Source organism: Pseudorca crassidens, chromosome 2, assembly GCF_039906515.1.
Source record: "Pseudorca crassidens isolate mPseCra1 chromosome 2, mPseCra1.hap1, whole genome shotgun sequence".
NCBI classification, from domain to species: Eukaryota; Metazoa; Chordata; class Mammalia; order Artiodactyla; family Delphinidae; genus Pseudorca; species Pseudorca crassidens.
Window position 1 is genome coordinate 18,876,102 of NC_090297.1, and position 16,054 is coordinate 18,892,155.

Consider the following 16,054-nt stretch of genomic DNA (forward strand, 5'->3'; position numbering starts at 1 on the left):
TGTCATTTCTGGGACTGCTAACATTGACTGCTCTTTCTCTTGGATATGTGTCATATTTTCCTGTATTTTTCATGTCCAGCAATTTTGTACTGGACGCTGGACATTGTGAGTTTTACACTGTTGGGTACTGGATTTTGAAGTATTTCTGTAGAGTGTTGCATTTTTTTTTTTTCTGGCACAATTTCCAGTAACTTACAGACCCATATGCTCCTTTCCAGCTTTTTAAGCTTTGTTATAGTGAATCCAGAGCAGCTTTTATTCTAGGAATAATTTATCTCTACTACTAAGACATGATATTTCTATAGACTCTGCCCAATCCATCCTCATCTGATACAGTGTCTCTCTATTCTGGTTTATGGGAACATGAAGTAGTCCCAGTTCTGTGTAAGGCCCAGAAACTGTTCAGCCTACTGCTTTCTGGTGGGTCTTTCCCCCGTCTTAGTTTCTTCTCATGCATGTGCCCATCATTCCTCAGCCAAAGACTTAAGGAGAACTCTCTTCCTATTTCTGAACTTTTTATGTGCAGGTCCCTCCTTTATGGTGTTCTACCCTGTAAATTCCAGCTGCTTTGGTCTCCCTGAACTCTGATTTCTATCTCCCCAGCTCAGAAACTGAGGTTTCCCTCACCCTGAACTGTGGCCTAGAAACTGCCCCCAGCACTAAGCTGGAGCAATTGTGGGGCTCACCTTGTTTTTCTTCTCTCAGGGATTACAGTACTGGGCTCCCTGTTGTTCAATGTCTAAAAACCATGTTTCCTATATTTCTGTTTTTTCAGTTGTTAACAGCAGGAGCATGATTTAATTTTCATAGAAGTTAATCTTTCATGAACAGACTTGAGTTTTATTTTGCTCACCTTTTTTCCTAAGGAACTTACATCATTTATAAATACTAAGGAATGAAGGATTGAATAAATGATGTTATGCTCTACCAATCCTTTGCTCCTTCAGTATTTACTCTTCACTTTATTCTATCACCCTCACAGCAGCAATTCTCAATCATTTATGGTGGACAATCTATACTAAAAACTTAATATTTAATATAATTATTGGCAACACACTCAAAGAAATTAAGAAATCAAAAACAACAGAAACAAGTCAATATCGATCACAGCACAATCACTACTCTAGTATAAGAATGTCTTTTAGGATCTATAAACACAGCCACTATTCACTTATCACATCTCAGTGCAGTGTTGTTGTCTTAGAAATAACCATCTACTTCCCTAGCTGCAATAAAGCTGTTATTTTTTAAATGCATTAGTGTGCTAGAATTATGAGTAATTAGAAGAGGTTTAAGCTTCCTATTACAATGGTTATAGGTACATATTGTCAAATTTTTGGAAAGATACATTTAAAAGATTTAAAAAAACAATCCATATTCCTACCACCCAAAGACAACACTATTACTAATGTTTTCCAGCCTTGTTACTGCATACCTGTGAAGCCAGGATGAGAGAAGGTACAGCCCAGGTGTGAATGGAGCACTGTGCAGATGTGCCTCACTGGTGCACTTGCTTGTATAACTGTTCATGACAGGATGTCAGGGGCCTGGAATCTAAGAAAGAGCAATGAAGATATACTAACTTCCTAATCAACAGCATATGTTTAACCAGTTCCCAGGTGAGGGCCAGTGCAGTGATCAAGAGTACCCAGTCCTCTGTTCAAGGCTAATAGTCCTGGGTTCTGCCACTTAATAGTTCTTATTTGGATGAGTCACTTGACCTTTTAAATCCATTTCCTCTTCCATAAAGGGAGATTGGTAATAGTACCTTCCTCTCAAGTTGCTTGTGAGGATCAAATACGATGATCCACAAGTAGTAGTTAATGCTGCCTAGCCTACAGTAGGCTTTTATTAATATTAGATTTTAATACATGCACGGGGATAATGTATTAACAGCTTAAAATAATAGCTGTCATTTCTTGAGCCCTTACACTCCTAAATGCCTTGTATAGAATACTTCACGCAACCCTTACAATAATCCAGTGAGGTATTATCCCCATTTTACAGATGAGAAAACTGAAATTCAGAGGGAGAGGTTAAGTGACTTACTCAAGTTCACACCAGAAGTAAGAGGTGGGATCAGGCTTTGAACCCAGGAAGTCTGACTTCTGCTTGCTCTGAACCACTATAATAACCTCTAAGGTAGCACACACTAAATGTTAACATGCTAAATGTTGACATTTACTATCCTTGAGTATGTATGGTTGTTTTTTAAAAAATTAGGACATTGCATAGAGTCCTATGCAATGTACCATGTAAATAGAGTCCTATGCAAATATTTAGGCTGTCTTGAATTTTCACAGGATGCTGGGGGTCCCCAGAACTCAGTTTGAAAATTCCTGAGGCAGTTCACTGTTGGGTAGTTCTAACTGCTAGAAAGTTCCTGCGTGAATCAGCTCAGAATAAGTCTCACTCCTCTTCCACATTGGTGAGTTCTGAAATGCAGGTCATAGCTTGTAGTCTCTTGTGAAGCTTTTATGTGCATGTGTATGTGTGCTGGATCACAATATAAAATGCATTTCTTACCATGGGTCACAGTCAAAAAGTTTGAAAGCCATTGTTACATATGACTATTCTTCAGGTATTTGAAGGCAGCTGTCATAACCCACAACCTAAAGACTAATCCTCTTCTCCACAAGGGACCTCTTCAGCTTCTGCGATACCCTTGTAACATGGGGATTCCTCCCTTATACTGGGTACCATCCTCTGGCCCCGTCACCAGATTCATCTGGGCCTCTCCTCAAATTGCCTTTGGGATGACTTCCTTGACCACTCTCTCTTCGGAAGAACCACCTATCTCTCTCTAGTCCCTGACCCTGTCTTATTTTTCTCAAAGCACTTTTCACTACCCAACATCATATTTTATATGTAATATGTAAAATAGTTTTTTATGATCTTCATCAATAAGATGTTCATCACTGAATCCCCAATCTGTTTCCTAGCACATAGCAGTTGCTCAATAAATATTTGTGGACTGACTGAATGGATGAATACTAGGAGTAGACACATTTTATCCATAATGTATATAGATGTACTCATAATATTAAATACAACTCTTTCCATTAGGAGCTACATTCTAGAAAGATTTAACTCACAAAACTACAACTGTAGGCATGTTTTCATTCTACCATCTCTATGTTTTAAAAAACCCTTATTATTTACCTTATAGTATTATCACATATTTCATATATTTATGCATGTATTTTACTGTACAAGTATATCAATATATACTACCTCATGTTACCTTTATGTGGAATTTTATGGGACTTGCATGAATAGTTTTGACTATATGAGATTTTTATTGATTCAGTTACAATGCTATGGTGCATCTTGGAAGTATTTTACATTTTTCAAAGCAATCTTGGGTAAATAATCTATTTGATATTTTTCTGAAGCCGAGAAAGTGTGTCGGAGAGCTGGAATAAACTTCCGCTGGCTGCCGGCTAGTGACCTCTAGATTCCAATCACAGCCTTTCGTTTCACAGATGGGTAAACCGAAGCCCCGAGCAGGGAAGGAGATGGAGTGGACCTGGGATTAGAATTTAGCTCTTTGTGGTCCACCTGCTGCCAGACGCCCCCAAACGTTTGTCCACTCGCCGGGGCTGAGGCAGGGGAGTCAGATGCCCACGCCCCTCACCGGAGCTCTATGAGGAAGGGATGCCCTGGTTATTATCACCACTTTTCAGGTGGGGACTCTGAGGGCACACCTCCAGGGAGGGGAACCTCCAACAGTGGCTTCTTCCGGCCCTCAGGGGACCACCTAGCTCGGCAGCGGAATTCCGCACGCACCGGGTAGGCGGCGGTCTCAGTGGGCGTCCCATGCGGTGCGCCGGGTCCTCCTCCCCACGACCCTGGCATCCGTCCCCCAAAAGGGACATCTTCCTACCTTGTCGGCTCCCCCAGGGCTGAATCTGGCCTGTCAACCTCCCTGTCGCTATGGCAACCACAGGCCTAAACGTTCTAACTTCCACCTCTGCCCGCTTCCGGATGAACTCGAGCCAATGGTGTCTTCCGTTTCTTAGGCGTGAAAAGTTGTTGGCCAATGATCAGAGGCATTTCAAAAACCGCTGGGAAGCTGCCAGAATTTTAGGGTTCGGGTTAACTACGTCAGGATGGGTGGGGAACCTTAACAGGGCTTATCTAGGCAACCCCCCAAAATCTTGTGATAGACCCAAAGCCTTAGACTTTTGATCACCCAGAAATCCTACTTCAAGGAATAAACCTAAAAGAACTAACATTCATCGAAGCCCTGTTTATAAGAGCCAAAGAAAAAAGACTGAAACGGGCAACATACGGGGGCAGCCATGTAGTGTTCCAGGAGCCCCTCTTTACACACTTAAGAGCAATCACAGTGATCTTGTCATTCGCTCTCTTAGAACACTCCAAGGGCTCGCCTTTAAACTTAGGATGAAATCCAAACATCTTCATAGAAGCTGTCCCTTGCCCGTCCCGCTCCCCCTTCCCACGCGCCAGAAAAATCTCGCACCAGCCACGCTGTCCTTTGGGCAGTTCCTACAATATGTCAACCTCGTCCTGCTCTCGGGTGTTCCCTCTGAGTTCGCTTGGTGTCAGGGTCTGAACCACAACTGCCTCTTTCTCATCATCGAGGTCTCTGTCCAAATGTCATGTCTTCACCTGTATAATGGGCATGAGCCCAGTGTCTCGCTCAGGGGGTTGTTGAGAGGATCTGAAATGAAATGCACGTGAGTGAAAAAGCAGACGCTCCATGCACGTACTAATTATTTTTTAAATACAACTCATTTTTTAAAATTTTTAAATTGAAATATAGTTGCTGTACAATATTATATGTTACAGGTGTACAGGACAGTGATTCACAATTTTTTAAGGTTTATACTCCATTTATAGTTATAAAATATTGGCTATATTCCCTGTATTGTACAATATATCCTCGAGGCAATCATAATGATTACACTTGTACATTACGGAAGCATTCAAGTGCTGGGCTTACTGGTGGACCTTAAGTATTGCTGAGCTGGGGACGCACCGGGAGGGTTGGTATATTGTGCTGCCAACAGGTGTTCCGGGAGGATAGGCAAGGAGAGACTTTTATGCCCCGCGGCTTTGGGAGGAACCGAGCCTTGAAAAATGTGTAGGATTTGAATACCTGGTGAGAGCGTGGGGGTGGGGCAACAGCAGAAGCAAAGCCTGGGAGGGGGCTCTGAGGATAAGGAGGCAGGACACCTGTCAGGCTGCCCACCTGTAGGGCAAGTGGAGTGAGCAAGTCACCGGAGCTTTCCAGACACAGCCCGAGGAGGGAGCGGAGTTTTGTTCCAACGTCTTTCCTGTGGCCGCTAGAGGGGACCCTCTCCAGGCGAGCGCAAAGCTCCTGCGGGGCGCCGCCTCCTCAAGGCTCTCCCCCTACGCTTCAAGCAAGCTTCTCGGCGGAGCCAATGCCGGAGGTCTGTCCCGCCCACCCCCTCCTCGCAGCCACTCGTCTGCACCAAATGCCTGCCAGCTTTTGACTGGCAGGCTTTCTGGCAAATCAAATCGCGGCCTTGAAAGCAAAACACTGCAGCACTCGGGCAGCGCTGGGTTGGGGAAGGAATCTGGGAGGCTGTGCCTCCGGGTTGCGCGAAGAGTCTAAGTCATTGCTCAGAAACCTCTGATAGGTGGGCCTTAGCGGAAACGCCGCCGGTGAGTAGTGATTAAGACTAAGGGCGGGGGAAGGGGGACTTGAATTCACCCTTCGTTTCGGGAAAAGCGAATGCACTTGTGATCATCTACCGTAAATATCTTCCTTGTCATTTTGGGTCTCATTGCCTCAGAATGCTTTTTCCATTTTCGCATCGAGGAGAGGGGCATGGATTTGCCTTAGTAAAGGTGATGCCAGGCGTTACCAAATCAGGAAGTGAACTAGAGTAACTTCGCCTGAATTGTACCTATACACGCCGGCTTGGGCGATAGCAGCCGGTGGAGTTATCAGGTGGATGAGAGAAGGCCTTCTTGATCCATGTTGGCCTCTGGCAGTTGTTTCCTGCGCATTGGGTGGGGACTTTAGCGTGTAACCCTTCAGTGAGCCAAAGCCCAGGAAAGGGAAAGCGCTTGGCCTGTAACTGGCACTCAGCAACCGGAAGCTGAATTTGCAGGTGTTGGGAAAGGGCGTGTTTGAGTTTTTCAGGCAGAGCCAAGACCCGACTCTTAGCAGCCACGAGCTACGTTTCTCTAGGCTGGGAAACCGTATTCTGTGGGTCAGTGAAGTAATTCATTGAGATGAGGGCTGGCGGATGGAGTGGAAGCCATCACCTAGTGAATTATCTTTCCTTTTTTGAGTCAGCGACCCTGTGCTCACTGGTGGCTGTGAGGGGCCTCAAAATTAAGGGGTGGCTGGCAGCACAGAGTTGGCTCCTTGCCTCTAGGGCATATGTTAGTCCTGGAAAAGTGCTTTGAAGTAAGGAAAAGAGAGTCGCTGGGCAAAGAATGTGTGCCTTATAAGGAAGGGCAACTTGCAGAGAGTTCCTCCAAGGCTTTTAGTCCCAACGGCTACCCAGCTGAGGGAGAGTTTTCTGTCTTTGCAGGCCATGATGCCTCAGAGGCCTGGGTTTCCTGAGGCAGAGAGGGAAGCTGCTTTTTCAAAGCGAATTAAATGAGAGTAACCACAGACGCTACAAAGGAGGGCAAAAACAGAAACCCACCTGGAGGAACCAGCTGATGCAAAGGAGGTTAGTTAGGGGCCTGGATTCCCATCAGCCTCTTGGCACATCCCTGAGGTCTCTCTGACGTGCTGTGGGCGGGGCTGGCTATACGGGCTGTATCTCTGGAGTCGTGGTTGGTTAGGCCTGAGTAATCCGTTCTCTTCTTGCCCGTGAAGCAGCCACGGTGCACCAGGTGCTTCACAGGCCTGTCTATAGCCAGTCAGCAGGTATGTATGGAGGTCACCGTGCCAGGCTTTGGGCTAGATCTCGGCAGGGAGCAACGGAGCAGGGGATTCAGCAAACTGCTTCCCAGAATTTGTGCTGCAGTGCCCCTTCACCTCCAGGCCAAAAGCCTCTAAGAGGGTCTCAGAGATCAAGGGAACCCTGGGCCACCCTTCCTTCTTAAGGCATAAAAGTAGAGTGAATAATAATTACGCTTTTCACAAGATTACAAACAAATATTCGTAGGGCTTTACAGTCAGGGAGGTCTGGTTATGGGATGTGAGTTACAAAGTTGTCTGATGAGTGTACTTCAGGTATATATATACTGAATATATAACCTCATCTAGAGGCAGAAGCAATCATTTAACTTTGAGGCCCTTTGACAAAGTGAGACCTGGGCTACATTGTCTAAGTGCTGCTCCTGTGCTAAGCCCTGCATCTGATGTCTCCTAGATACTGGACTCAGTGTTAGTCCTATAACATAAGACTGTGCTGTTCACACCAGGAACCAGAATTCCTGGGCCTAGGGCTAGATAACAGAAGGAACTGGAAGCTACAGGAAAGATAGGAGGCAGCTTTCTGACACCTTGAGGCACAGCAGAGACTTTGTTTGGCACGCAGTAAGCCCTCAAATATTCGTTGCTTGAGAGAAAGAAAGGTGTATTCATAGGCAAATTAAATAATTAGACCGATAATAATAAAATTAATACTAATAATAACTGACATTCATTGACCATTCACTGTGCACATATTTTATATGCATTATTTCACCAAATTCTCAAAACACATGGGCTTCGAATATCCATATTTCACAGCAGAGGAGACTGGCTGAAAAGTTAAATGACTTGGCCCAGGTAAAACAGGTAGCACATGGCGGATCAAAAGTAATTTAAAATATTTTTATATTAAAATAAACATAGGGCTTCCCTGGTGGGGCAGTGGTTGAGAGTCCACCTCCCGATGCAGGGGACACGGGTTCGTGTCCCGGTCCGGGAGGATCCCACATGCCGCAGAGCGGCTAGGCCCGTGAGCCAGGGCCGCTGAGCCTGCGCGTCCGGAGCCTGTGCTCCGCAACAGGAGAGGCCACAACAGTGAGAGGCCCGCGTACCGCAAAAAAAAAAAAATAAATAAACATAGACTTTGCAGTAGAATCCAAATTTGTATTTTTTTTTTTTTTTTAAATATAAGAAGACGTCAAAGAAACCCTTAGCACTTGCAGAAGGTATTTTGGCCATGCTTCCTATAACACTAAGGGCGTACTTCCTCTTTCTCTGTTTGGTAGAAAAGCTTGAGATGCCCTGAAAATATCAGTCCAATGAAGTTAATGGGAATTACCGTCATTGCTTGTTTTACTTGAGGCCACATTTTACCCCTGTTCTACAGATGAGGCAACTGAGACTCCAGAGGCAAAATGATCTGGTCACTTAGGTCTTACCCCTCCTGGTCCAATGTTGTATCACCTGTGCTAGGCTGACCCTCAGAAGCAGGACAATTCTTCCATCTTCCATGGAGATAACTTTTCTTCTCATTCTTTCTTTCCTGCATCAGAATGTAGATGGTTCCTTTTTTATGGCAGTGGGATTTTTTTCTTTCTTTGGAGTCCTGGAGAAGTAGATGTAGGTAGTGTTCTACTTCTTATGTAGGGGAGCCTATAGAAAAGTAGCATTTAAATTAGGATATGATGGAAGGAAGGAAGCAAAGGAGGCGAGGGATGGGGTTTTTAAAGGGCCGGGAAAAGGCTTTGAGGCAGGTGAGCCATATCTTTATTTGAGATGATAATGTTTCAGTGTTTCCTTGTACATGCATTTTTAATGTTCTTCCCCACCCTCTAGAGCACCGCGAGAATCAGGAAACGCATCCCTGTCTGTGTGCCTGGGAAGAGACCTAGAAACTGGCACGTCTCTGAGGGAAGATGAGGAAAAGGCTGTAAATTGGCCAAAAGAGCCTTGAAGTACTTCTTCCGCGTGGGAAAGTGATGGCTGGTGGAAGGAGGCGAACCCCGCAAGGAAAGATGGCTTAGCAGCAGCTGCAGCTGCCAAACCAGGCCCGGTGGGATGTGCCCTTAGACCACCATGGACGGAGCCCACAGAGCAGCCCTGCAGCTGCAGCAGCTCCCGCCCGCGAGCAGTGCTGACCCTGTGAGTGAGGCTTCCTTCTCCTACAAGGCAAGAGCTTTTATTTTTTTGGTTTGGGAATTTTATATTTTTCTAACAAGAAAGTAACACGGTGCAGCATTGGCTAACAGATAGGTCCAGGGTCCGCGTGCCTATCGCTGGCAGAAACAGGCAGACCCTCCAGGCGTACAAGAGAATGTGTAATCAAAAGAAATGTTCATTAAAATACATAAAAATAGGAAGGTAGAGAAATATTTTAAAAGGAATTCATTCCTTGATTTTTTTAAAAAATCACCTGCTCCATTACTCAGAGACAACCTTTGTTCATATTTCTGTGTATTTCCTTCCTGTCTTTTTCTGGTATTACAGATTGGGGATCAGATTGTACAGAGAGTTTTGTTTCTTGGTTGTTTCCCTTAACCTTATTTGTGGACTATTTCCCCACGTCATTGAGTAGTGATTGAAAGCATGCTTTCTGAATGATTGCGCAGTAATCTGTTGAGCTGCTGTATCAAAATTTGCTGGAAAGACCTCCTATTGTTGGATGTTTAGGTTGTTTCTAATCTGGGATGACTGTAAATGCTGCAGTGAACATCCCAGAGATCATGCCCCTTTGCTATCTCTAAGAATTGGATAGGGCTTCCCTGGTGGCGCAGTGGTTGAGAGTCCGCCTGCTGATGCAGAGGACACGGCTTCGTGTCCCGGTCCGGGAAGATCCCACATGCCACGGAGCGGCTGGGCCCGTGAGCCCTAGCCGCTGAGCCTGCGCGTCCGGAGCCTGTGCTCCGCAATGGGAGAGGCCACAGCAGTGAGAGGCCCGCGTACTGCAAAAAAAAAAAAAAAAAAATTGGATAGCCCTGGAAGAGGCAGTCTCTCCCCAGCAAGCGAGCTCACAAATGCCAGTGCATCAAGAATACAGAAAATAAGAAAATATAGTTGATATAATTGCCCTTGTGGTGAATGGATGCCAAATGGACACAGAACACTCTCCCCCATGAGGCGTCTAGTAAGTTTCCATTTTAATCACAAATTTTATTCAGTTACTTATTACAGAAGTATCTTCAGAAAAGGTAAATAAGTCATAGTGACTCTACCAAAGAGCTTAAGAAGTGAGGTGGCAGATAGGCATGTGAACAAAGGGTGATGGGCTGACGGAAGTACCGGGGGAATAAACGGAAGAAGGCTAGGCTTCAAATCCCTACCTGTTCCTATCCAAGTGATTAGATGTAGGGCTTAGGTAACCCTCAGAGCTTCTCTTACGGGTAGGATGGTAGTAGCAACACCTCCCTCCATCCCTCATCCCTCCTCGGCTGCATGGATCAATGAGAAAGCACGTAGCCCAGCGCTAGGCATGCAGGAGGGGCTTGACTCACCGCTTGACTCAGAAATGTCTCGTGGTTACAAACAGGAACAGATGAAGGTGCACAGAGCAGAGGAAGGAGTAGTTAATTCTGCCTGGGGGAAGGGGAAGGGGTTCTAAGGGGAAGCTGTCTCTTTCCTCTTTGATTTTAAGGCTATTTTGGTTGCAAGGAATAAAAATCCGTTTCAGAGACGCTGAAGGGAAAGGTAAAATTATTATAAGGCTACAGGGTAGCTCATGGAACCCAGGGGCAAGAAGGGCCGTGGGGCTTGAAAGGTGGTAGAACTCTTAATCACGCGTTCAAAAGAGGGAGGATCTGATTGGCCCAGCTTGGGTCAGGTGTCTACATTCGTCCAATCAGTAGTGGCTGGGGGTGGGGTCCTCCAGCAAACATGGTGTCTCCACACTGTGGGCTTGTGGCTGGGTGGGTTTTCCTGGAGGCATCTCCTACCTTTGGGGAAAACATTGAGAGGCCCCAAGTCCACGTTGATGGGGGATGGCTAGAAACAAGCAGTTTGCCCTGAGTTACAGCCCCACCCTCACCCTACCCAGCAGGGAATGGATTCTGGTTGTTGGGGGAAGGTGGTCTGTGAGACCAACAGGCTGAGCTGCCCGAGGGTCGGCATCCCTGCGGGTCTCTGACACTGGAGGCTCTGCTTCAGCCTGCAAGAGTCGGGCCTCACTTCTATTTAGCAAACAGGTCTCTCAACTGAGCACCTGCCATATACGTGCCTATGCTGGGTGGGGCGGGAGCTATGTAGGTAATTGAGATATCTCCTCCCTGAAGGAGTCTAGAAGGGTGGCGGGGAAGCCATTTCCACAAGTATCTACCCTTTAGGACAGAATTTGGCACAAAAAGAGAGATTCAGCAGGGTGTTAAGAGCATGACCTTTGGAATCAGGGAGACCTGGCTTCCAGTTCCAGCTCTATCACTTTGTAGCATTATAACTTGGGGAAAGTCATGTAATTCCTCTGCACATCAGCATTAAGTTCATCCTATAGGGTAGTTATGAGGATGACCTGAATTTACAGAAAAGGAAACTGAAGCTGCCTGTACCATCTCCAGTTTTCTGCCTGTGGTAATCCTACCCACCCTTCCAGCTCCAGCTCAAATATCACCTTTTTCATGAAGCCTTTGTCAGTCTTCCTGGCAGGAAAATATAGGCCCTTTATCCACACTTTTATAGCCAATTCACAATTACTATGGTAATCATCATCATAATAATAGCAACTAACATTTGTTGTGTTTACTATAACAGGGACTGTGTTAATCCTCACAAAAGTCCCATAAGGTAAGTACTATTATATCCCCATTTTACAAATGAGGAAACTGGCACAGAGACGTTAATTAACTTTCCCAAGACCACACAGTCAATAGATCATAAAACTGGAATTTGAAACAAGCCTGTGCTCTGCCAAAGCCCGTGGTTTTATCCACCACTTCCTCTTGCCTACATTGTGCTGGGCACTCTGCAACGCCCCTTCTCTCCCTGATACTGGTTATTAAGTGTCGAAATAGCAGTCGTAGATAAGGTAACGCCTTACCTGCTGGAGAAGGTAAACGTCAGGGAGCTGGCCTGAAGCCAGGTCACGGGTGTAGCAGAGCCTATTAGCCAGCCTGCTGCCTCCCTTGTATTTGAATATGAGTAACCCTCAGAGCAAGCCAGAATGCAGTTTATACTTAACTGTTAGCATTTTAAGCCCAAGGGACTGAGAGTGCAGTTTAAATAGCAAGTGATGACAGTCTTGTCACTGCGGTACGTAAATAGATGTGTTGTTGGCAGATGTAAAGCAGGCGCTGGAACAGGAGATCTGAGCTGAGGTTTCACTTGGATGCCAGTATCCAAGGTTTCCTGCCTCTGCGACCTGTGGCTGCTTTTCTGCGAACAGTTTCTTTTCTTTCAGAGTTGTAACTGGTGAAAGATCAGTTCTCGGATCAGAGACTATCAGAGCCAGAAGGGTCCTTAGAGCTGTTGCTAATGCTAATGATGATGATACAAATAAAAATTGTAAAAATAATAATGGTAGCAGCTAGAATTGTTTTAATATTTATTACATGAGGGTTTACGGTCAGCTTCATTTTTCAGAGGGGAAGCTGAGGCTTCAGAGTGATTGCCCTGAAGTCACACAGCAGTGAGTGGCAGAGGCAGGACCCCAGCCCAGGTCTGCTGGTCTTCAAAATCTGTATCGGTTACCTGAAGCAGAGAGGGAAGTGACTTTGGGTCTGCTGCCCCCTTCCCTTGAGGGCTGGGTCTGTTGGAGCCATGGCTTGAACCTGCCCCTCAGTGGGAGCACCGGTGTTTCAGTCTGCACCTTTTCGTAAGGCACAGAGTCATTGATCCCAAGATCGAATCCCTGTCCTGGGTTAGCCGTCCACATGTACTTACGAGCACTTAACACTTTGAATAACTTTGGTGAAAACCCCCGGGTGGTTCCTCAGCCAAAAGCAGAGCATGCTGGGTCGAGAAGTCTCCCAGCAGAGTGTCCAGAGCTGGAGTTTCCCGTTGCTGTCCTCCTCCCTCCCTGCCAGTAGACCTGGACACCACCATTTCACAGTTTCCAGTGCTGAGGTTTGGAGGAGGGACTTAACGTCAGGAGCCCTGCTGGTTGTCGCCTCAACTCTGAATTGCCCTCCACCAGGCACTTGAGGGCGGCGGGTAGGTGTGTGTTCAAATTGTGTAACCCCTGGGCTGCTGGCAGCTTCCTTGCTTGACTTTAAATGCTCATAAAATTGAACCAGCCACCACATCACAAGGGTTTGGGGCATAATTAGCATTGACGAAGCCCTTTGAAACCCTTGGATGAAAGAGCGTGAAGTTGTATTGCGCTGTTACTAACTGTGTCTGTAGCCAGTCGTTATGAGTGGAGATTAATATGCTTGAGGTAATGGCTTTTAAAAGAAACCTCAGCTTCCTGTGTCATTAGTGGGAATGTAGCCCTTACAAGGTAGGGATCTTTTTTTCTTTATCTTGCCACCTTTGAAGGACACCCCAGAGAATACAGTGGGACACAGATTCTCATCAGGAAACTGGAAGTCAGACCTCTAGCTTTAAGTTCTCCCATCCTCACCTTGGACAGGTTATTTAACTACTCTGAGTCTTCCTTCGTTCATCTCTAAACTCCTTCCAACTTGTGTGCTAAAAATAGGACTCATAGTAGTACCCACTTCATAGGGTTATTTGTGGCTCAAAGGTGATGCGTAGAAAGGGCTTAGTGCCATGCCTGACATATATATATATATATAAAATACATGTGATATTATATATAAATGCTCCATAAATATTATTATGGTAACCTTTAACCTTTTTTTTTTTTTTGTGGTACGTGGGTCTCTCACTATTGTGGCCTCTCCCGTTGTGGAGCACAGGCTCCGGACGCGCAGGCTCAGCGGCCATGGCTCACGGGCCCAGCCGCTCCGCGGCGTGTGGGATCTTCCTGGACCGGGGCATGAACCCGTGTCGCCTGCATCGGCAGGCGGACTCTCAACCACTGCGCCACCAGGGAAGCCCTGTCAGGCGGATTCTTAACCACTGCGCCACCAGGGAAACCCCCCAGCCCCATTTTAAAACCCTGACTTAAATGACTCCATTTTATGTCACATTTCACAGCACATTCTCCAGCAGCCTTGTGGATTCAGTCTCATCAGAGGACAGCTTGGTATCTCTGGGTAATAATAATGTAGTGGCCATCAGTTGTAGGTTGAACCAAAAGAAACTACCACTTTTGTAGGTCAAAACTGGTTGGATATTGGCAATTTTTATGGTTCACCCTAATTCTTATTTACTGAGTTAAGTGTTTCTTCCAAATGATCTCGAGAAGTTCATGCACCAGCTCTGACAGAGGGGCACCGTCATCCCAACTAGCAGAAGAGAGCGGAACGGAAGCTTAGTGAAGCAGGTCTCAGCAGCCTGCCGACCCTGAACCTGTAGCTGTCCTCTGAGCAGCCCCTGCTCAGGTCTCCGTTTCTGCACAGTTCCTGGGGCCTGTTTCCAGCTCTCCCCTGTCTCCCACTAAGGTGTTAAAGCAGCTTTGAAGTGTTTTTGGAGCAGCAACCGGAGTCTTTTTGTCTCCTACCTGCCGAAGGCAGTTCCTGCAAAATCACTGCCACTTAACACTTTGTAACAATTTACTCATTAGCGTAGGTAAACTGAGTTATTAGGCAGAGTGCCTGCCTGGCCCCAAGTTCTTTGCCTCCCATGAGGTTGAGGTCCTTGCTTTCAATCCTTAGGAACCACATGTAGTGAAGGGCTTCCTTTGAGGTCCTCAAACTTGCCCCTCTAAGGAAACACTGTGTATTTCCTCACACTTTCTTTTCATTGACATCTAAAACTTATGATTATAAGTTTAAATATTCACGAAGTATGTAATTCCTGACACATTTAAATTATTTTTTTTAAACTCTTACACGTACTTAACTAAAGCCCCCAGAATATAAAGACCATTGATCCCTACCATCAGACTTCTGAAAAGACTCTTCTTTAACAGTTGGAAAGTTTACATCATTCCTTTTCCTTCTTGAATTTCTGTTTCCCTTCCATTTCCCCACAGAATTTTATCCCAAAATTGTGTCAGCTTAAAGAAAAACACACAACCTAAGAGTTGTGACTTAAGTTTTTTTCAGAGACCTTACTGAGGACTATAGCCTGGGAGACAGACGCTCAGTAGCTCTGAGGAAGCTGTTCTGAAGAGGTTGAGGGGGAAACCAGTTTATACGTATGTGATTTTTGGCTAGGAAATACATGCGGTAAAGTATACATCTTGGTAAAAGATTACTGCTGGTCAGAGAACAGATATCTCAAGTTAATGATTTAGTGCTTTTTTTAATGTGTGGGAAGATGCAAGAATCTGGGTTCATTAAAATTCTTCCTGAGATGTGCATCTAACTATCTAAGGGGCCTGCTTGTCCAAGCACAGAGCATCCTGTCATTGTCTTAATTTCCGTTCAGAGTGTATTGTCGGTTATCGACTGCAACAAATTACAGCTTAATCCTTGCAGAATTGGGTGGTGAGCAAAAACACTCTTGTTCTTCTTTGTTTATATGTGTCTGTCTTTCAATACTTAAAATTTTTACGGACATCTATCATACTTCTTTACAAGAAAGAATGTAGAGTATGTAACCAAATTTCTTTTTTAAAATTTCCTTTGATATAAGGTTCATAGATATTGATTCAATACAGAATTTTTTATACAATTGAATAAAAGCAGTTGATTAATGCAGTATAAATTTTTATCATCATTATTGAACAAAAATAACTTTGTATTAGAAAAATGTATCTGAAAAGATTTGGACTTGATTTTCAATATTCAAGGTAAATATTATTAATTGGTAGAATGAGATAGGGTTTAGCATCAATCCTGTAGCAAGCTTTGGTTTTTATGGCTAGAAGTGCTGAGTCTCTTCATGTACCCCGAATGGAAGAAGTATTGTTACAGCAGTATCACTGAATTCTTTCAACTCCTTCCAAGTTATGTGCTAAAAATCAAGTAGTGATAAACTAGTTTTATTGACCTATCAGCTAACTGTATGATTAGGACCTCATTCATTTTTGTTCAAAGCAACGTACTAGACATACTTAATTTAGAACAGGATTTGTTTTTGCTTTTACAGTTTCCGTGAAGTTTACCAAAAAAGCATGATCAATTATGCCGGTCACTTTTTTCACTTAGAGGCACATTGGGTTAATCTCATATATCCAGAAAGGAT

At 45.0% G+C, this 16,054-nt stretch overlaps 2 protein-coding genes across 15 annotated transcripts in view; one reads left to right on the top strand and one right to left on the bottom strand.

Annotated features, from left to right (window-relative positions):
* Nucleotides 1-5,998, bottom strand: part of STPG1 (sperm tail PG-rich repeat containing 1) — a 55,386-nt gene extending 49,388 nt beyond the window's left edge. For 2 of the 9 annotated variants that reach the window (XM_067724339.1, XM_067724268.1), the window contains exons 1-2: nucleotides 3,887-4,468; nucleotides 1,436-1,554 (exon numbers count right to left, since the gene is read on the bottom strand). The gene's annotated coding sequence lies outside the window, so the exon portion shown is untranslated. The other 7 variants (XM_067724279.1, XM_067724297.1, XM_067724289.1 and 4 more) reach the window with 7 other exon arrangements.
* NIPAL3 (NIPA like domain containing 3) overlaps nucleotides 5,516-16,054 on the top strand; it is a 50,727-nt gene continuing 40,188 nt past the window's right edge. For 3 of the 6 annotated variants that reach the window (XM_067724214.1, XM_067724245.1, XM_067724253.1), the window contains exons 1-3: nucleotides 5,516-5,655; nucleotides 6,537-6,680; nucleotides 8,708-9,040. In XM_067724214.1, the coding sequence (XP_067580315.1) occupies nucleotides 8,948-9,040 (93 nt within the window). In that variant the 5' untranslated portion in view covers nucleotides 5,516-5,655; nucleotides 6,537-6,680; nucleotides 8,708-8,947. The other 3 variants (XM_067724236.1, XM_067724223.1, XM_067724229.1) reach the window with 3 other exon arrangements.